Here is a 22494-nt window from a genome sequence, read left to right as displayed (position 1 = left end):
ATATAAATAGGAATACATAGTGTGCATTCTTAGTCGTCTTCCTCGAGAGCTGAGAGAGAGAGGAACCTGTGACGTAGCATTTTATGAATGGGTAGACTTCATTTATCTGTATCTAGATTTAGCCGCCATTAGAGGAGAAATTACAAACTAATGTAAGTTGAATTATTGTTGTGGTCTAAATACATTATAATTTATCAAAAGTGTGTATTACTAATGTAAATTAGCTTGCCCATGTCATCTATAATATTTCTTTAAAGAATTTTCAGCATTTTAGCAATTATCGCTGGTGTTGTTGGGCTGTGCCGCGACCGAACGATTTGCAGCGGCGGCACATTTAAAAAATTGTTCCGCTAAGAAAAATTAACCAAACCCGTAAATCGGGAGCAGATAAAAATTAGCAGTGAATTAAGAAAATGTTTTTCTTTTACAGCGATCCTGAGACTGACGGAATTTATTACTAGTTTCACATTTGTGCATTCATAGGCGGATAGTTAACGTTGAAATTCAACAATTTGTTGGTTCTTTCAAATAACTTAAATGTATAGTGAAGTGTGTTTTATCAATGATAATTAAACGTCGGCTTGGCAATATTTAACCATTTTCTGCTAATAGAGACAGTCTTGTGTTCCATAGCTAACGCCGGGAAAGAATTCAGTAAATATTAAAAAAAAAACACTGCATTTAGAAAATGTGTGCCAAGGCCGAATTATGTAAAAGATTTAATTCTCAACTAAATATTCTTAATCAGTTAATATGAATTTATCAGCATGAGAGGGTTGACTAAGTTCACGTAATTTTAAATGTACTTAATTCTGTCTAAATGAATTTTTATTACCACACGTAAATAAGGGGTTCTACAACAAAGTTCGTACTGACTGAAAGAAAGAAAGAGAAAACAACAAAAAACAATAAAAAAAGGTAACTATTTATTTTTTAAATTTAATTTAATTTCATTAAAAGACCTAAGCCGAAACAATGCACTGGGGAGTAGACAGTATTCCATTAGAACTACTGGTAGCCTTGGGCGAGCCAACCATGACAAAAGTCTATCATCTGGTGAGCAAGATGTATGAGACAGATGAAGTACTCTCAGACTTCAAGAAGAATGTAATAATTCCAATCCCAAAGAAAGCGGGTGTTGAGAGATGTGAAAATTACCGAAATATCAGTTTTATCAGTCGCACCTGCAAAATACTAAACGAATTCTTAACACACGAATGGAAAAAATGGTAGAAGCCGATTTCGGGGAAGATCAGTTCGGATTCCGTAGAAATATTGAAACACGTGAGGCAATATGACCTTACGACTTATCTTAGAAAAAAGATTAAGGAAAGGCAAACCTACGTTTCTAGCATTTGTAGACTTAGAGAAAGCTTTTGACAATGTTGACTGGAATACTCTTTTTCAAATTCTAAAGGTGGCAGAGGTAAAATACAGGGAGCAAAAGGCTATTTACAATTTGTACAGAAACCAGATAGCAGTTATAAGAGTCGAGGGGCATGAAAGGGAAGCAGTGGTTAGGAAGGGAACGAGACAGGGTTGAAGCCTATCCCCGATGTTATTCAATCTGTATATATTGAGCAAGCAGTAAAGGAAACAAAAGAAAAATTTGGGGTAGGAATTAAAACCCATGGAGAATAAATAAAAAATTTGAGGTTTGCCGATGACATTGTAATTCTGTCAGACACATCAAAGGACTTGGAAGAGCAGTTGAACGGAATGGACAGTATCTTGAAAGGAGGATATAAGATGAACATCAACAAAAGCAAAACGAGGATAATGGAATGTAATCGAATTTAATCCGGTGATGCTGAGGGATTTAGATTAAAAAATGAGAGAATTAAAGTAGTAGATGAGTTTTGCTATTTAGGGAGCAAAATAACTGATGATGGTCGATGTAGAGAGGATATAGAATGTAGAATGGCTAGGGCAAGGAAAGCGTTTCTGAAGGAGAGAAATTTGCTAGCGTCGAGTATGGATTTAAATGTCATGAAGTCTCTTCTGAAAGTATTTGTGTGGACTGTAACTACGAATAGAAGTGAAACATGGACGATAAATGGTTTAGACAAGAAGAGAATAAAAGCTTACGAAATGTGGTGCTACCGAAGAATACCGAAGATTAGATGGATGGATCACATAACTAATGTCGAGGTTCTGAACAGAAGTGGGGAGGAGAGGAATTGGTGCCAAAACTTGACTAGAAGAACGGATTAGCTGATAGGGCACGCTCTGAGGCATCAAGGGATTATCAATTTAGCACTGGAGGGAAGCGAGGAGGGTGAAAATCGTAGAGGGAGACCAAGAGATGAATACACTAAGCAGATTCAGAGGGATGTAGGATGCAGTAGTTACTAGGAGATGAAGAAGCTTGTACAGGATAGAATAGCATGGAGAGCTGCATCAAACCAGACCAGTTTAATTTTGCAGTGAGACACGTTTTCGCTGGAAAGTGCGGTTTTCGAGTTGTTCGAGAAACATGTACAAAAGTGATATTAAATGTGTTCTATCTAGGAAGCAATTCGGGATAGGACATACGTCCATATGAAGTTTTTTGTTCAGAATAAATAATACTATCACTACTCAAAACGTGTACCTTTCCTCCTGACTCACCCTATATATATATATATATATATATATATATATATATATATAATCATTTTATTTTTATTCCCATAAATTTTCTGAATGGGAGAGCAAGGCCTGTGAATTGTGGCTTTTTAGGTCGTGTTTTTCCGGATTATTGTAAGGGGATGAGAAGGGCCAACTGCAAGTTGTAGGCGTTGGGTAGACAAATGCGAAATCCAGATAGTTTTCCACCTGGAACTCCAAAAGACACTGGGCACACAAGAAAGCTGCTCTGGGTGTCTCCTCAGTCAGAGTACCAAAACGAAAATGTGTCAAACGATTGTCTGGTTCGGCATGTTGTTGGACCCATCTGGACTGTGCCGCGTGGTGTCGTGGTTGCAAAGATGGTCCTCGCCATGGACGTCGGGAGTGAAGTTGCGCATCATGCAGCCTATTGTGCACAGTTTGAGTCGTAACACGACGGCCTCTGGGTGCACGAAAAGCATTATTCAACATGGTGACGTTGCTGTCAGGGTTCCTCCGAGCCATAATCCGTAGGTAGCGGTCATCCACTGCAGTAGTAGCCCTTGGACGGCTTGAGCGAGGCATGTCATCGACAGTTACTGTGTCTCTGTATCTCCTCCACGTCCGAACAATATCGCTTTGGTTCACTCCGAGATGCCTGGATTGTACGTAAACCCTTGTTGAGAGCCATTCGTGGTACACAGTAACAATGTGGACGCGATCGTCTAGGCATGGTTGAACTACAGACAACACGAGCCGTGTTCCTCCTACCTGGTGGAATGACTGGAACTGATCGGCTGTCGGATCCCCTCCGTCTAATAGGCACTGCACATACATGGTTGTTTACATCTTTGGGCGGATTTAGTGACATCTCTGAACAGTCAAAGGGACTGTGTCTGAGATACAATATCCAGGGTCAACGTATGTCTTCAGAAGTTCTGGGAACCGGGATGATGCAAAACTTTTTTGATGTTTGTACATTACCTACGGTTACTCTGAACGGAGAAAATGATGTTTTGTATTACTTTTGTCATAACGTAATCATCTGTTTAAAATTCTGAATTTACTAGTCTCGCGATGCCGTTGATGTTACTGCTCGACACTCCAGGATGCCCACCAAGAATTTGTTTGGAAACGGTGACAGCATGGTACCGAATTACACATGAAATAGATAAAGAAATCCTTTCAGCCTGTTACAACGACATATAAGCGGAGATGGCAATGTGTCTGTTACTGCAAAAGTAACATGATTGGTTATCTTACTTTTACAGTAACACATATAATGAGAAATTTTGGACTTTTGCCACACCACGATGGTGAATCTTACGTTTCAGCGGTTAATTCTAGGGTTTACCAGTTATCTTACTTTTACAGTGACATATCCACGCAGAAACAAGTTCGAGTCCGTACACCAGCCGCCACTCCTGCGACTGGGTTCAAAATGGTTCAAATGGCTCTGAGCACTATGGGACTTAACATCTGAGGTCATCAGTCCCCTAGAACTTAGAACTACGTAAACCTAACTAACCTAAGGACATCACACACATCCATGCCCGAGGCAGGATTCGAACCTGCGACCATAGCGGTCTCGCGGCTCCAGACTGAAGGGCCTAGAACCGCACGGCCACACCGGCCGACCCTGTGACTGGGGCTTCGTTCCCTCGGCTGACTCGTGTCGACAGATATTAAGACATTCTATCCGACTTGACATATTTTAAAAAGAAAAAGGAGCTCGAGGCTACTAGCGAAAAACTTGTCTGCCGGAAGTGGTTCCGGCATCCACCCAAACCATTGGCTTCTTCAGAAGTGGTGTAAATGTTGTTCGACTTGACACTTCTACTGGCCAGCCCAACGCATTTTACACGGACTCCGCTTCTGCGTATGTTGCGTCTGTTATTCGCAATTCTGTGAGCTAACACTTGATCAGCATATGATGGTTACAAAGTGCACTGAAGCGCCAAAGAAACTGGTACAGGAATGCGTATTCAAATACAGACATAGGTAAACAGGCAGAATACGGCGCTATGGTCGGCAACGCCTGTATATGACAACAAGTGTCTGGCACAGTTGTTCGATCGGTTACTGCTGCTACAATGACAGGTTATCAGGATTTAAGTGAGTTTGAACGTGGTGTTATAGTCGGCGCACGAGCGGTAGGACACAGCATCTCCGAGGTAGCAGTGAAGTGGGTTTTCCCGTACGACCATTTCACGAGTATACCGTGAATACCAGGAATCCGGTAAATCATCAGATCTCCGACATCGCTGCGGCCGGAAAAATATCCTGCAAGAAAAGGAGCAACGACGACTGAAGAGAATCGTTCAACGTGACAGAAGTGCAACCCTTCCCCAGATTGCTGCAGGTTTCAGTGATGGACCATCAACAAGTGTCAGTGTGCAAACCATTCAATGATATGGGCTTTCGGAGCCGAAGGCCCACTCGTGTATCCTTGATGACTGCACGACACAAGGCTTTACGCCTCGCCTGGGCCCGTCAAAACCGACGTTCGACTATTGATGGCTGGAAACATGTTGCCTCGTCGTAAGCGTCTCGTTTCAAATTGTATCGAGCGGATATACGTGTACGGGTATGGAGAAAACCTCATGAATCCATGGACCCTGCATCTCAGCAGAGGACTGTTCAAGCAGGTGGAGGCTCTTTAATGGTGTGGGGCGCGTGCAGTTGGACTGATACTTCTAGATACGACTCTGACAGGTGACATGTATGTAAGCATCCTGTATGATCACCTGCATCCATTCATATCCATTGGGCATTCCGACGGACTTGGGGTAATTCCAGGAGGACAATGCGACACCCCACACGTACAGAATTGCTACGGAGTGGCTCTAGGAACACTCTTCTGAATTTAAACTCTTCCTCTGGCCACCATACTATCCAGACATGAACAGTATTGCGTATATCTGGAATGCCTTGCAAAGTGCTATTCAGACGAGAACTCCATCCCCTCGTACTCTTACGGATCTATGGACAACTCTGCAGGTTTCATCGCGTCATTTCCCTCCAGCACTCCTTCCGACATTAGTCGAGTCCATGCCACGTCGTGTTGTGGCACTTCTGCGTGCTTGCGGGGGGCCCTACACGATATTAGGCATCTGTACCAATTTCTTTGGCTCTTCAGTGTCTTACGTAGCATATTGTGATTTCTTAAAGTTATTGGAACAAGTAAATCGACACATTTTTCTAACTAGTACCCGAAAATACTGCACGTTGTTTTTGAACTAACACTGAAAAATGGTTCAAATGGCTCTGAGCACTATGGGACTTAACTTCTAAGGTCATCAGTCCCCTAGAACTTAGAACTACTTAAACCTAACTAACCTAAGGACATCACACACACCCATGCCCGAAGCAGGATTCGAACCTGCGACCGTAGCGGTCACGCGGTTCCAGACTGTAGCGCCTTTAACCGCTTGGCCACCCTGGCCGGCAACTAACACTGACTCTATTTGATGTATGTGTTTTTGGAACAACACAGTAAGTGTAACTGCTTGTAGTTTCATAGTAAAGGAGTACTTGGATGTCTTGAAGCAAGTGATACTAAGACTCTTGATACACAACGACAAGGTTTGAACTACTCTACCTCCAGCAGAAAGAAAAACCATCAGTAAGGTTTAACGCTTCGTTGACAACGAGAGATTGAAGACTATGCACAAGTTCGGATACGGAAATGACCGTGAAACGAACTCGATCCTGCCCTTTTTCCGAGCAACCATCCAAACACTGGCATTCGCCTATTAAGTGACAGTATGGTAAGTCTAGTTCCATTGGTCAAAGTGGCGGCGGGGGGGGGGGGGGGGGGGAGGTGAAGGAAGGAATTAACCCTTTGAGTGATAGAATGTTTTGCTCATCGTAACAATGAAATACACTGACGAAAAAAAGCAACAAGAAGAAATAATTAGTGTAGTGCTATGACATTTCCGGAATACGTTTTTCTAGATAACATATTTAAGTGACCAACATTGCAATGTCACAGGTTAATGCAAGCACGAGACAACCAATTGCATATATGAAATAATAATCGGTGTAATCGCCAGAGTGTTGGGTGCAAGTATCCAAAAGTGCGTGCATTGTGTTTTACAGGTGGCGGATGTCAATTTGTGGGACGGAGTTCCATGCCCATTGCACTTGGTCTGTCAATGTAGGGTCGGTTAATGCTGTTTGTGCATGACGCAGGAGTTGTCGTCCGATGATGTTCCATATGTGACCGATTGGAGACAGTTCAAGTGATCGAGCAGGCCAAGTCGACATGTCGAGACTCTGTAAAGCATGTGGCCGGCCGGAATGGCCGAGCGGTTCTAAGCGCTACAGTTTGGAACCGCGAGACCGCTACGGTCGCAGGTTCGAATCCTGCCTCGGGCATGGATGTGTGTGATGTCCTTGGGTTAGTTAGGTTTAAGTAGTTCTAAGTTCTAGGGGACTGATGACCTCAGAAGTTAAGTCCCATAGTGCTCAGAGCCATTTGAACCATTTTTTGTAAAGCATGTTGGTTTCCAACAGGGATAAGTGGACGTGCGTTGTACTCTTGGAAATATCCCCTGGAATGCTGCTCATGAATGGCAGCACAGTACGTCAAATCACCAGGCTGACGTACAATTCTGGAATCAGGGTACGCGGGATAACCACGAGAGTGCTGCTGCTGCCATACGAAATCGCACCCCAGACCATAACTCCAGGTGTAGCTCCAGTGTGTCTAGCACGTTGACAGGTTGGTTGCAGACCCTCAACTGGCCTCTTCCTAACGAACATACGACCATCACTGGCACCGACACAGAACAAGCTCTTATCAGAAAACACAAGAGACCTTCACGGTGCCCTCAAATGATCTCTTGCTTGACGCCACTCAACTCGCAAATGGCGGTAGCTTGGGGTCAGTGGAATGGACGTCCGGCTCGGAGTTGTTCTTGAAGTGACCGATTTGTAACAGTTCGTCGCGTCACAGTGGTGCCAACTGCTACTCACATTTCCGGCCGCGGTGACCGAGCGGTTCTAGGCGCTACAGTCTGGAACCGCGCGACCGCTACGGTCGCAGGTTCGAATCCTGCCTCGGGCATGGATGTGTGTGATGTCTTTAGGTTAGTTAGGTTTAAGTAGTTCTAAGTTCTAGGGGACTTATGACCTAAGATGTTGAGTCCCATAGTGCTCAGAGCCATTTGAACCATTTTTTGAAAGGCGTTTTCCGCTGCGGCAGGACCTAAGGACATCACACGCATCCGTGCCCGAGGCAGGATTCGAACCTGAGACCGTAGCGGTCGCGCGGTTCCAGACTGAAGCGCCTAGAACCGCTCGGCCACCAGCGGCCGGCTAGCTAACACCAACAACCGTCAAAGGCAACTAGCGCCACTCTTACGTGAATGGCGCGAAATTTGAATAGACATCGTATTTCAGATGTAGAAACACCCATACCAACTTTCGTTTGTGTCGCAGAACTTCTTGGTGTTGTGATTTTTCCCGTCAATGTACACGCCAGCAAGTACCCTTTGGGCCTAGTAATCAATAAAACTGTTCAACTTGTTACGTATTTCTAAGTCCACCATGAGCTATGGAGAGGTAAATATTCGTACCAATGTATGAGAAGCACAAAATCTGTACTGAAAAAGTTTGAAAAAATCTGCAGCAAATTAGCAATGTCAACTTCCATTAGTAGTAAACAAATGCTCCTAGGAGGAAAACATCGCCAAGAGACTGGGATTCACAGCCGGCTATAGATCATGCAAATAAATCCACAGCTGCAGCAACTTCAGTATCACCCAGGTTTACGACCTTCATGAAATGCTTCTTCAAACACACACAAAACGTCTACCCTGCCCGTTGCATCTGTACTGGACGTTTCATCCAGTGATCCATTTGACACTGTGTTACCCATAGTACCATCAGTTAGTGTAGTAGCTTCTGAGACTGTACAAATAGCTACATAAATGCATCAGAGTCTCCACTAAATGCTAAATCTTTTGCGTGCTCTTCAGTAAACCCTTCCCAGTAGGTCATTAAATGATCAGCCAGAGCTTCATCTGTCATGAAACTATGCCGCTTCCATGAACTCATTCTCATATATCTAAAAGAAATGTTAACGAATGTCAGTATGATCCATCTAACTATGACCACCAACCAAAAATAAGTAAATAATATGCCTCTAACATTCAAGTGTGCGCATAAACTGTTTTTGTCATGTTGCTTAGTTTCAGTACATGCGCATTGTCAGCGGAAATAATTTCTGTTATCTCAGAGGCTAACATTTTCGATATAATTTGTGAAACAATATTACGTGCAATGTTCATCCCGCATTAGAAGAAATGTTTTACAGAAGATGATCGGTGAAATTGGATGTAACTGGCAAATGTATTCACGACGATATATTTGCTTAAATCTAGGGGGTGGAAGGAAACTAGTCGCAAATATGCTTACAAACGATTTATATACTGATTTTAAAACGTAGGAAATTTTACTGTGAACTGAAATTATAGTCGTTAAATGGGTTACTCTAAAATTACACTTACAAACTCTTGGGACTTGTAGAGGGGACTGAGTAGATATTATTCTTATTTGGAACCATAGTCCGGAAATGTACCGTTTCCACGTTAGAATCATTTGGAAACATGTTGGTAAGACGACCACTTCCACAAGTAATTTATTAGACGTGACCCAGTACACCACTAGTTTTACGATTCCACTCAATAATAACCAAAGAAGCAAAAAGGAAAAATAATCAAACCACTATTATACACAGTTAAATCTCCAATTCGGGTGTGTGGCGACTCCTTGGAGCACCACAATCGTGCCTGCTGACGGTGAAGGTACCCCTTTGTTCAAGTCATTGCGTAATTGTGACTGAAAGGATATGCGATGGAGTCGGACGTTGTGCATAACGATCTTGACAGAGGCGACGAAAAGCTCTTCCATTACCGTCAGCTTCGCCATACAGGAGGACCATGTCGGTGTATTCTGCAAACATGTACTCAGCCATGTTGCTCTAACACTCACAGACACGTAAAGAGGTTCGAACCAGGTCAGAGAGGTAGGATGGTCGTCAAAAGACGTCAGTCGATCCGACGTAATCACCCTCCACCATGATGACTACACTGTTGCATGCCTACCTAGCGAACATGTTTTCCTAGGGTTGTAACATGGAAACGGTAAGTTTCCGGACAAGTGTTCCAAATACGATATACTCAATCCCCTCTAAAAGTCCTAGAGGTTTCTAATGGGAATTCTAGAACACACGTAAGTAGGCTGTTTAGGTTTTTATGTTGGTAACGCCACGTAGCGCTCTGTATGAAAATCACTGACTGCTGTGTGCAGTCTGTGGCTGGTTGGCATTGTTGGAATAATTGCTGTTGTAGTGTTGGGCAGTTGGATATGAACAGCACGTAGCGTTGCGCAGTTGGAGGTGAGCCGCCAGCAGTGGTGGAAGTGGGGAGAGAGATGGCATAATTTTGAGAGCGGACGATCAGGACGTGTGTCCATCAGAAAGAGTAAATTTGTAATACTGTATGTCATGAACTGATATATAACTCATTATATATATGAGTTTTGAATATTATTAAAGCAAATACATTGTTTGTTCTCTATCAAAATCTTTCATTTGCTAGCTATGCCTATCAGTAGTTAGTGCCTTCAGTAGTTAGAATCTTTTATTTAGCTGGCAGTATTGGCGCACGGTGTATTGCAGTAGTTCGAGCAACGAAGATTTTTGTGAAGTAAGTGATTCATGAAAGGTACAGGTTATTGTTAGTCAGAGCCATTCTTTTGTAGGGATTATTGAAAGACAGATTGCATTGCGCGAAAATTATTGTTTGTCAGTTTAGTGTTGATCAGTATAAGTAAAGAGAGAAATGTCTGAGTAGGTTCAGTTCTGCTCAGCTGTTTGAAAATCAAATAACGTAAGGGGTTTATTGGCATAGTAATCATCATCATCATCATCATCATCATTTAAGACTAATTATGCCTTTCAGCGTTCAGTCTGGAGCATAGCCCCCCTTATACAGTTCCTCAATGATCCCCTATTCAGTGCTAACATTGGTGCCTTTTCTGATGTTAAACCTATTACTTCAAAATCATTCTTAACCGAATTCAGGTACCTTCTCCTCGGTCTGCCCCGACTCCTCCTACCCTCTACTGCTGAATCCATGAGTCTCTTGGGTAACCTTGCTTCTCCCATGCGTGTAACATGACCCCACCATCTAAGCCTGTTCGCCCTGACTGCTACATCTATAGAGTTCATTCCCAGTTTTTCTTTGATTTCCTCATTGTGGACACCCTCCTGCCATTGTTCCCATCTACTAGTACCTGCAATCATCCTAGCTACTTTCATATTCGTAACCTCAACCTTGTTGATAAGGTAACCTGGATCCACCCAACTTTCGCTCCCATACAACAAAGTTGGTCGAAAGATTGAACGGTGCACAGATAACTTAGTCTTGGTACTGACTTCCTTCTTGCAGAAGAGAGTAGATCGTAGCTGAGCGCTCACTGCATTAGCTTTGCTACACCTCGCTTCCAGTTCTTTCACTATGTTGTAATCCTGTGAGAATATGCATCCTAAGTACTTGAAACCGTCCACCTGTTCTAACTTTGTTCCTCCTATTTGGCACTCAATCCGTTTATATTTCTTTCCCACTGACATTAGTTTCGTTTTGGAGATGCTAATCTTCATACCATAGTCCTTACATTTCTGATCTAGCTCTGAAATATTACTTTGCAAACTTTCAATCGAATCTGCCATCACAACTAAGTTATCCGCATATGCAAGACTGCTTATTTTGTGTTCACATATCTTAATCTCACCCAGCCAGTCTATTGTTTTCAACATATGATCCATAAATAATATGAACAACAGTGGAGACAGGTTGCAGCCTTGTCTCACCCCTGAAACTACTCTGAGCCATGAACTCAATTTACCGTCAACTCTAACTGCTGCCTGACTATCCATGTAAAGACCTTTAATTGCTTGCAAAAGTTTCCCTCCTATTCCATAATCTTGTAGAACAGACAATAACTTCCTCCTAGGAACCCGGTCATATGCCTTTTCTAGATCTATAAAGCATAGATACAATTCCCTGTTCCACTCATAACACTTCTCCATTATTTGCCGTAAGCTAAAGATCTGGTCCTGACAACCTCTAAGAGGCCTAAACCCACACTGATTTTCATGCAATTGGTCCTCAACTAATACTCGCACTTTCCTTTCAACAATACCTGAGAAGATTTTACCCACAACGCTGATTAAAGAGATACCTCTGTAGTTGTTACAATCTTTTCTGTTTCCAGGTTTAAAGATTGGTGTGATTACTGCTTTTGTCCAGTCTGATGGAACCTGTCCCGACTCCCAGGCCATTTCAGTTATCCTGTGTAGCCATTTAAGACCTGACATTCCGCTGTATTTGATGAGTTCCGACTTAGTTTCATCCACCCCAGCCGCTTTATTGCACTGCAATCTATTGACCATTTTTTCCACTTCCTCAAATGTGATCCTATTTCCATCATCATTCCTATCCCATTCTACCTCGAAATCTGAAACATTACTGATCGCATTTTCACCTACATTGAGCAACTCTTCAAAATATTCCCTCCATCTGCCCAAGGCATCCACAGGATTCACCAGCAGTTTTCCTGACCTGTCCAAAATACTTGTCATTTCCTTCTTACCTCCCTTTCGAAGACTGCTAATTACACTCCAGAATGGTTCTCCAGCAGCTTGACCCAAAGTCTCCAATTTGTTTCCGAAGTCTTCCCACGATTTCTTCTTGGATGCTACAATTATCTGTTTGGCTTTGTTTCTTTCTTCAACATGGCATAGTAATTCATAAATTTTTCTAAGGGGACGTTACACACACTGAACAGGAAGATATCAGAAGAGTAAATCCACATGTGACAACTGCTACCTGAACACAAAACCAGCTTTGAAGGAGGGTGCCTCAAAGGCCATCGGTAAATATGCACGCCGTAGCTCACTTGTTCGCTGATATCCCAGCTCTACCGACTTGGAAACATAAAAATGGTATTCATGTTTATCATAGAAACTGTAGTGAATATACACCCATGTTCAGAAAAAAAATGCAGAACACGATGAATGACTAGAGATAAAACGTTCACAGGACATCTGCCTTAGCATGTTTTGCAGAAATGATTAGCATTTGAGCCATGTCGGCCCGGGGATTCAAGGTCAACTTCGATATGGCGGCGCAACACCACCTACCGGTAAAATGTGCCTGCAGCTCTCGTTGTCGCTATGCAGGCGTGCTGGTTGCCTCTCAGACGCATGCGCCAACCGTCAAATCAGTGAGTCTGAAAGAGGGCGCATTGGTGGCATGAGGGAACTGATGTATCCATCTGGGAAACTGCTGCTCGTGTGGGACGAAGCGTTTCGGCAGTGCAACGGGTTTGTGCAGAATGGTTCATAGAAGGCCGTAGAACACTACAAGATGGGCCAGGGAGCACCACCCAGATCTCCCACCTCCCCGAGATGATCAGTACCCCATCCGAACGGCATTGCAGGACAGATCTGCCTCCTCCTAGCCTCTGGCGTTACAGTGTAACAAAAAAATGGTTCAAATGGCTCTGAGCACTATGGGACTTAACTTCTGAGGTCATCAGTCCCCTAGAACTTGGAACTACTTAAACCTAACTAACCTAAGGACATCACACACATCCATGCCCGAGGCAGGATTCGGACCTGCGTCCGTAGTGGTCGCGCGGTTCCACACTGTAGCGCCTAGAACCGCTCGGCCACTACGGCCGGCTACAGTGTAACACATCGTACACTAATAGGGGTGACAGCCCGTTGCCATTTATTACGACATGGTTTACGTGCGCGTCGTCCACTTCTCCGCTTATCTTTGACGAATGTGCAGTCACATGCTAGACGGCACAGTGATGTATGGAAAGACGTCACTGGGGACAGGATTGGTATCAGATAGTGTCTTCGGACGAACCCAGATTCTGTTTGTCCGAAAATGATGGCCGCATTTTGGTTCGCCGCAGACAGGGGAGCGGCATTACAGTGACTGCATTCGCACAAGACAAATAGCGCCAACTCGTGGCCTTATGGTGTGGGGTGCTATTGGGTACAGCGACAAATCACAGCTGGTGCGTGTGCAGGGCACTGTGACCAGTGTGACCTACGTCAATGACATCCATAGCGATACCCTTTCTGTGGAACACCCCGTACGCCATTTTTCAGCAACACAATGAGCGACCACGTGCTGCAGCACCAACACGTGCCTTCTTGGCGTCACAGGATGTCAAACTTTTCCACTGGCGAGCCAGATCACCAGACTTGTCCCCAATCGAAAATGTATGGGATATGGTGAAACGACGGGTGCAGCACTGTGACCCAGTGTCAACCACACAAACGAACTTTGGAACCAGGTGAATGCAGCATGGATGGCTATACCATGCGACGCCATTCGCGCCTTACATTCGTCGATGCCATTACGTCTGGAACAAGTTATCAGGGGCCATGGCGCACTATGTGCTTACTAGACAACAAGACACATGCTGAACCGGCGTGACTGAAATGCTATTCATTTCTGCAGAACATATTAATGGACATGTCCTGTGAATACGAGGGGCCTATCTCTACTCGTTTAAGGTGTTCTATTTTTTCTGAACAGATTTGTATTAATACCAATTCGATCCGTTGTTTATTGTAAATAAAGTACTAAACATCGTTTAACACTAGTGTTAATTGTAGTACTTGTGTCAGTTAAAAGATTAAACCCCGCTTCTCCCAAATGCGTGTCAAGCGACTTAACCACTGCACTACTCAACTCTGTTGCCGTAGATGGAACTGCCGTCCATTATACTGAACATTCTGCAGTGTCTCTCTCTCTCTCTCCTCCCGAACAGGCCATGAAGGCCCAACGGTACCTACCGGTCGCCGTGTCATCCTCAGCCCACAGGCGTCACTGGATGCATGTGGTCAGCACACCACTCTCCCGGCCGTATGTCAGTTTCCGAGACCGGAGCCACTACTTCTCAGTCAAGTAGCTCCTCAGTTTGCCTCACAAGGGCTGAGTGCACCCCGCTTGCCAACAGGACTCGGCAGACCGGATGGTCACCCATCCAAGTGCTAGCCCAGCCCGACAGCGCTTAACATCGGTGATCTGACGGGAACCGGTGTTACCACTGCGGCGAGGCCGTAGGCCATTCTGCAATGTGGAAACGTAAAAGTTTGTGTACATCTACGAGAAGAATAGGAAAAGTGCCATAACCCAATACCCTGAAAAATCGCTCAGTGGAAGGGGACTCAAAATAAACGAAAACGTGTCCTGACTTATCCGTAGATACAGGACCGATTTAAGACGTACCAACACAAGCCACCGCCCGGGGAGCCAAGCTGAGGGGCGGCAGGGGCGTCCAAGTGAAAGATTGATTTACAGTGCGTATCACAATTAGCAGCAAAAAGTGACACGAGTGAAAGTGTACGGGGGAAAATGGGATGGGTGGGGGCACCCAAAGATAAGTCGCTTGTGTGGAAAAATTTTCTCGAACCGGACCTGCGTAGATATTCGATTTTTTCTGAGAAAAGGACGCTCAGAGTTTTCGGGGTACTTTATATGCCTTTTATCAAGTAAATCATGCACCCGAAGCGGTGGCACAGTGGCAAGAATTGCGGCTTAACACTATTTTTGTTTTTCATTTATCTACGCATGCCCGTAGAAGATTACTACACGAACGTTTATATGTATACATATACTGAAGTAACGTTGTCGTTATTCTTCTACTAATTGTACAGGGTGTTTAAATGAATATCTGGCTTTCCACGCTTTATAACATTTATTATATTAAACTTACAGTTATAAATGATATGTAAAAATGAAAGAGCAACTCAAACAGTTTTACCAAGAACCTTACAAATGTTCAATGTGGGCACCATTTGTCACACGGCATACATCAAATCTATAGCCGAGTTCTTTCCAAACGTTTTGTGTGTCTTCAATGATAGTAGCAACAGCTGCTTCAATCCGGTTTCTTAATTCAGGGAGGTCTGTTGGTAGCGGAGGAACGTACACACGATCCTTGATGAAGGCTCAAAGGAAAAAATCGCATGGCGCTAGGTCGGGAGAACGTGGTGGCAAACCTGTGCTTGTGTGTTCGGAATTTCTATTTTTCGAACGTTTCTACGATCGACACCATCCAAAGAAATGCACCAAATCTTCCTGAACAATGGATATTCGAACAAAATATAAGAATTGAGACTTGACGTAAGAATCAAATATAAGAATATGAGGATCTAAAAAGATTGTAACCCCTTGAAAACAACGTACACACGTCTATCATAATTTTACAATTAAGATAACGCCCCTGTATCCCGTAAACTAGGTAAGAAACACTCATGTAGTAACGTTCTATGGAGATGGCAGATGAATGGAAAAATAAACTAAAACAAAAACATTTATCAGGCTTCCAACACGGGACGCAACAGTGAAAGGCACCAGTTGGATTGAGCTTGTCGTCCGCTGAAAGAGATTTTAATTACATTGAGATCTTTGACAGTCGTTTCCTCAGAAACGGTCGAGTTTTTACGGATAAGCAGGGACACATGTTCTCTTATTTTGGCTTCTCTTCCACTGAGTTTGTGGGTAATCAGGTTATGGTGCGTGCCGTGTTCTCCTTGTTAGAGATCTGAATACAATTTTCCGGCCCGGAACCATTATATGAACCGAAACAATGTTCAGCAACAGCTTTTCTTCAGGTGCGTTGATCGGTTGATAAGAATCGGCAGTAAACCATGTTCCGACAGCTTGATTTTTCTGAGCTGTTCTGCAGTGACTTTGAGGGGTAGCTGAGAGAAAAATGAGAGCCGTCCCTGTAGCGTTTCCGCCGTTCTCTGTGAGGGATTGTACTTAAGCTGCTAGCTGAAACACTCAGTCGAAAGACAGTTGCTTCTGTCGGAAATGCGAAGTCCTCCCAATTCTGCCGCAACTGCAATGCTACTGCCAGAGCGCGCCGCTCGGCACGGCTGTTCCAACAAGAAGTGCGCCCGGCCACCGCTAGATGTCCGCGCTGTCACAGCCGCCGAGCGTATAACAATCGAAAGGCGCAGTACGAAGAGAGCATGCGCGCCGCTGGGCCCCGCCGTGTTTGTTGTCAGAAGTCGGCGCCAAGCCGAGCAGTGCGGTCGGTGGTGGTACCGCGCGCGATAGACGCACCCCGACTCGCGAGCGTGCGATGTCGAGTGCGGTGGCCACGCGCGCTGCGTACTAGCCGGCTGGCGTGCTCACCGCGCGATTTTCGTTGGTAATGTGCTACGCGGGAATGTCTGCTACGGCAGGATACGAGGACCGATTGGCGTAACAGTCGTTTTGTAAACAGTGGGTTCAACGGTCGTCGATGATTGGATTCGAGCTTGTGGTGTTACCGGCGTAGTGACTGTGTTCTTGACACCTTGTGCGAAGAGGACTTTACGCAATTTGAGCCGATTTAGAGGGTGACTTTTGACAGGGGAAAGGTGTTGCGTCGTGTGGGGAGGATTGACAGTAACGGGCAGAACGGCGCTATCGCGTAGCAGTAAGGCGGCGGAGCGGCGCTGGTGGATCCTGAGGAAGGGCGGCGGGCACTGCTCGTGCCGGCAGCCATGCGTCGAGCCTAACGCAAACGGCGAGCGCACGCAGCGTCGCGTTTGCATGTGCGCCAAGTCGGCGCAGCCGGTCGCCTCGGCGGGCCCCCGATCCGTGCTGGGCAGGGTGTCGCGCTGCGTCGTCGCGCTCATGTTCTGCTTCTCCAACACGTTCCGCCGCGGCGCCGCCGCCGGCGGGCTGGACGGGGGCGGCGACCGGCGCGGGGGCGGCAGCCAGCGCGAGTCGCAGGCGGCGCTGACGGAGGCGGAGGAGCGGCCCCCCAGCTGCGGAGGCGGCGACTCCCCGCGCAGCGACGCCAGCGGCCGCTGCGCCCAGCCGTCGACGCCGCCCCCGCGGGCGTCGTCCTCGGCTTGCGGCGACGACGACGACGACGAAGGCGACGACGCCGGGGCGTCCCCGTCGTGCTCGTCGTCCGAATCCCGGTCTCCGTCGCCGCCGCTGTCGCCGGTCGCGCAGACGACGCTGCCGCCGCCCCTTATGAAGGTGGCGTCGAGCCCGGCGTTGGCCGGAGCCGCGCCGAGCGCTGCGGCCGCCGGTCCGCGGTTCAAGTTGGTGCGCGAGGGCGACCTGCAGGTGTGCTACCTAAACCACACGCGCACCGTCATCAGCAAGATCCTCAGCTCCAAGTTCCTGCGTCGCTGGGAGACGCACCACCTGTACCTCAACGACTCGTGCATCACTTCCAAAACGGTAAGTGCATCTTTGCTAACACATTCTCTGAAGGTATTTCAAAACTTCACAGTTCATCGTCAAGAGCATAAAAAAGCTTCCTCATTACAATCTGTTTGTCTTCAAACCATTATCCGGTATCTTATGATATTTAAAACAGCATAAATGGCGATATAAAAACAGTCAACATGGGTTTAGGTAACATCGTTCCTGTGAAACCCAACTAGCTCTCTATTCACATGAAGTGCTCAGTGCTATTTTTCGCTGGCTCTCTGTTTTATTATTGCTCGCGTAGCAGCTAATATATAGGATAAAATATGTTGCTACGAAAAGAGCCCTGAAATACGTTTTAGGGATGCTGTGCTGTGACTTTATTTGGATCATTAAATTTCAACAAAACAAATTATATTATGTTCTTATTATTCTGGATCTGGCTTTCTATTAAAGGAACATTTTTTCGTTACTGTAACTCGCCATAAAGTTCAACATATCTTCCTTACTTTACAGTTATTGAAAAGGTTACTGAAAATTATTTCGTTATCAATACTGATGTTACAGTACGCAATGTTTGTTCAACATCAAAATTTTGCAGTGGATTTTTGTTAACAGTAAAACACCAATAAGTACCACGACTAACACGAGAACATGAGACTATTATCAGAGAAAAAGATGTTTTTACTATAATGTTTGCCAGACCAGAACTACACACAGCAAGATTTCATTTATTTTATGAAGGTAAATTATCATCCGCAGCCCACGTCCGCCTGTAAAACACATCATAAAATCTGCTGCTCTGCCCTGCAATTCCGAAGCTGAAAGAAATAATTTTAGTTCACTATTACCTGTCCGCTTCTTTGCGGTATGATTGGTTTCATTTAATGCAGTTTGACTGCGCCACGGCAGCGGCTCGTTCGTTCGTAGAGCAACTCTGCGCCACGAATGATATTTAAATAGCTGAAAATTTCTTAAAAGGATGGGATAAAATACCAGGCAAGCTTACTACAAATCATAATGCAAGTTTTCACTAAGTAACTCTATTCAAAACATTTAAACACATTAAATTATTACACACCTTTACATATTAGTACCTAATGGCGCACGTCTCTCAATCTTGACAAAAGAATGCTACACAAGCGTACAATATAACGTCACAGGCTCTTCCTACTCACGCAACTCCAAGAAGACGACACAGAAATTAATGTTCCGTCACTACTATTTATACTCGTTGTGGTTTATTCTCATCTTTGCTTGATATTTAATAATTATCGTCTGTGGCGGTTTCAGTACTCTCCGACGCAGATATTATTTTTTAAAAACAGCTGTACATAATTCTATACAAGTATAAAACATGACACATAATGGTTTCTCTTTATTACATAAAGTTCACACAATCATTGTCCACGCAATTACAATCATCCAGTTCAATTATTCTTTTCTCCTTTTTTACCACATATAATGTGTGTTTTGCCAGGAGATGTTACATATTGATAGGGGATTTCAGATCGATTCCGTATTTCTGGATTTCGAGAAGGCTTTCGACACTGTACCACACAAGCAGCTCGTAGCGAAATTGCGTGCTTATGGAATATCGTCTCAGTTATGTGACTGGATCTGTGATTTCCTGTCAGAGAGGTCACAGCTCGTTATAATTGACGGAAAGTCATCGAGTAAAACAGAAGTGATTTCTGGCGTTCCCCAAGGTAGTGTTATAGGCCCTTTGCTGTTCCTTATCTATATAAACGATTTGGGAGACAATCTGAGCAGCCGTCTTCGGTTGTTTGCAGTTGAGGCTGTCGTTTATCGACTAATAAAGTCATCACAAGATCAAAACAAACTGAAAAACGATTTAGAAAAGATATCTAAATAGTGCGAAAAGTGGCAGTTGACCTTAAATAACAAAAAGTGTGAGGTCATCCACATGAGTGCTAAAAGAACTCGCTAAACTTCGGTTACACGATAAATCAGTCTAATCTAAAATCCGTAAATTCAACTAAGTACCTAGGTATTACAATTACGAACAATTTAAATTGGAAGGAACACACAGAAAATGTTGTGGGGAAGGCTAACCAAAGACTGCGTTTTACTGGCACGACACTTAGAAAATGTAACAGACCTACTAACAGACCTACCTACCTGTAGCACACTTGTCCGTCCTCTTTTAGAATATTGCTGCGCGGTGTGGGATCCTTACCAGATATGACTGACGGAGTACATCGAAAAAGCTCAAAGAAAGGCACCACGTTTGTATCGCGAAATATGGGAGAGAGTGTCACAGAAATGATACAGGATTTGGGCTGTACATCGTTAAAAGAAAGGCGTTTTTCGTTGCGACGGAATCTTCTCACGAAATTCCAATCACCAACTTTCTCCTCCGAATGCGAAAATATTTTGTTGACACCGACTTACATAGGGAGGTACGATCATCAAGATAAAATAAGGGAAATCAGAGCTCGTACGGAAAGATATAGGTGTTCAATCTTTCCGCGCGCTATACGAGATTGGAATAATTGAGAATTGTGAAGATGGTTCGATGAACCCTCTGCCAGGCAATTAAATGTGATTTGCAGAGTATCCATGTAGATGTAGAGTATCAAATAAAGAATGGAAATGGAAAAAATTCTAACAAGGCAACATTCCCGAGTGTCAATAATCGATATTCGTGAAACCTGGCCGGTGTGTAGAGGGGGAAAAATAGTGCAGTATCTATTTTTCTGCTTGTGCCCAATTTAATTTTAAGAGAAAGGTAAACTGACTTTTCGGCTTTAGAGGGAATATCTTAGAAACGACGACACACTAACAAGATTTTTCATATAACAGTTAATATGCAGTCAACGTTCTTGAAAAGCGTGTGATCAACTTTTGTAATAATTTGAAATTTTGCAAAATACCCAGCCACCATTAATTTATGTCGTAACAAAAGTTTTCATTTTTCAAAACTATTGATGGTGGCGGGGCATTTTGCAAAATTACAAATTATTACAAAAGTTGATTACAGTTTTCAAGAACATTGATTACGTATCAACTTTTATGTGCATAATATTTTTTATATATCACTAAGAAGAAATTCCCCCTAAATCTAAAATGCCAAATTACATTTCGAGGTCTGTTTCGGCCCTTAAAAGTGAAATTGGAGTAGAACAAAAAGGTACATGTTGCACTGTTTTGACCCCTCTACACACCGGTGAAGTTGCATTAATATAGTCTATTGGCACTTGGGGATGTTCCCTGGCGAGTGTAATTTATTTTTTTGTTTTCCTCGGGATACGCGTTTTCAGTGTTGTTGCATTCTTGGGACCCTGTTGCTTATCCCTAGACTTGATCCATGTGTCATAACATGGACATAGTCTTTCAAACATGTTTTAACAGACGGGGAATGTCCTTTGTGCCCAGCTGTGCTTCCCTCTGGAGCTCTAGAATTTAAAAGATGTGGGAAGAGGTTTAGTAGTTAATAACTAGATGCTGTGTTTACTTGTATTGTCACAAATACAACGTACTGCCTCAGTAGCAGTGGCACTTTGTATACAGAATACAAAATGATTCTTGCAAAGAAGAAAAAAGCAACCAGCCACTGTTAATAGCGCTATTTATTAACACAAACAGTGCCGTTACCGGTTTCGAACCAACTGGCTAATTAATCTTCAGCGGACTGACGTTTATTTATTTATGTCGTTGTTTCTATTAGTTGTTGCAGAAAAACGGCCAACAATTAATGTAAACAACAACGAATGTAATATAAACCTTAACAGCCGTCTGAAGATCAGCCTTTCGGTTTGAAACCGGCAACGGCAATATTTGTGTAAATAGCTAGTTCTATTAACAGTGATTTGTTACTGTTTTCTTCTTTGCAAGAATCAGCTTGTAAGACTTTCTTATTGGCACTTAGAACCAATGACTTTGTTGGTATGGCACTTAACACGTCACTGAGAAAGTATTTTTCTTCTCATGTGTCTCATTATGCTTTGCACTGATGCGGTGAGCAGCATACTTCTTTGGTATCACAACACTTTCTCAATTTTCGGTTGCAAATCAGTTACGTGCAAAAAACGTAATTGGTTTTTCATCTCTTCATCCATCGTAAGTTACTGTTGTCATGTAGTGTATACAAATATATTTTATTGCATCTCAACAGTGACTTACAAGAGCACAAGTTTTATATCGCTGTGTAAACTGTTTTAAATGTTTTACGAAATCTGATGATGGCATGAAGACTGAATCTGGTTGTAATAAAGAAATATTTTTAGGAGTTTTGAAACCTGTTATGGACATATGAATCAAGGTTAAACCTCGGTTAATCGAAGTTCAAGAGGCTTAAAAATTTTTGAATAACTGAGCGTTCGATTTAATACTTGTTAGTTTGATCAAGATGCAATCTGGAAAAAAGTCGAAATAAGAATACAAGTACAATATTACCGTAATGTCAATAACATACGTATGTCCTCAAATAGGTAAGCAGAAGGTAACAACTAGAACACGAAATAAAAATGCTTTTGCTCGTTTTATTATTTTTAAATTTGTTTTAATATTTCAACAAGAGGGCACACAAATACGAGTATTCACGAAAATACACGAAAAGCTTAGATTTCATTCCGTATTCCGTACTTAAAACTGTGTAATCAACAGATTTTCTTCATAAACC

General features: G+C 43.7%; 1 protein-coding gene and 1 pseudogene across 1 annotated transcript in view; one reads left to right on the top strand and one right to left on the bottom strand.

The window, feature by feature from the left end:
- Positions 1-14634: 14634 nt before the first annotated feature.
- On the bottom strand, positions 14635-14752 carry LOC126089846 (5S ribosomal RNA; annotated as a pseudogene).
- Positions 14753-17234: 2482 nt separating this feature from the next.
- LOC126088361 (C-Maf-inducing protein-like) overlaps positions 17235-22494 on the top strand; it is a 938159-nt gene continuing 932899 nt past the window's right edge. The window contains exon 1 of the mRNA XM_049906499.1: positions 17235-17879. Within this exon, the coding sequence (XP_049762456.1) occupies positions 17235-17879 (645 nt within the window). The remainder of the gene's footprint in view (positions 17880-22494) is intronic.

The sequence above is a fragment of the Schistocerca cancellata genome, chromosome 6, assembly GCF_023864275.1.
Source record: "Schistocerca cancellata isolate TAMUIC-IGC-003103 chromosome 6, iqSchCanc2.1, whole genome shotgun sequence".
Lineage (NCBI taxonomy): Eukaryota > Metazoa > Arthropoda > Insecta > Orthoptera > Acrididae > Schistocerca > Schistocerca cancellata.
Note: the sequence above shows the minus strand (reverse complement) of the source record. Positions and strands in the feature narration are given on the sequence as shown.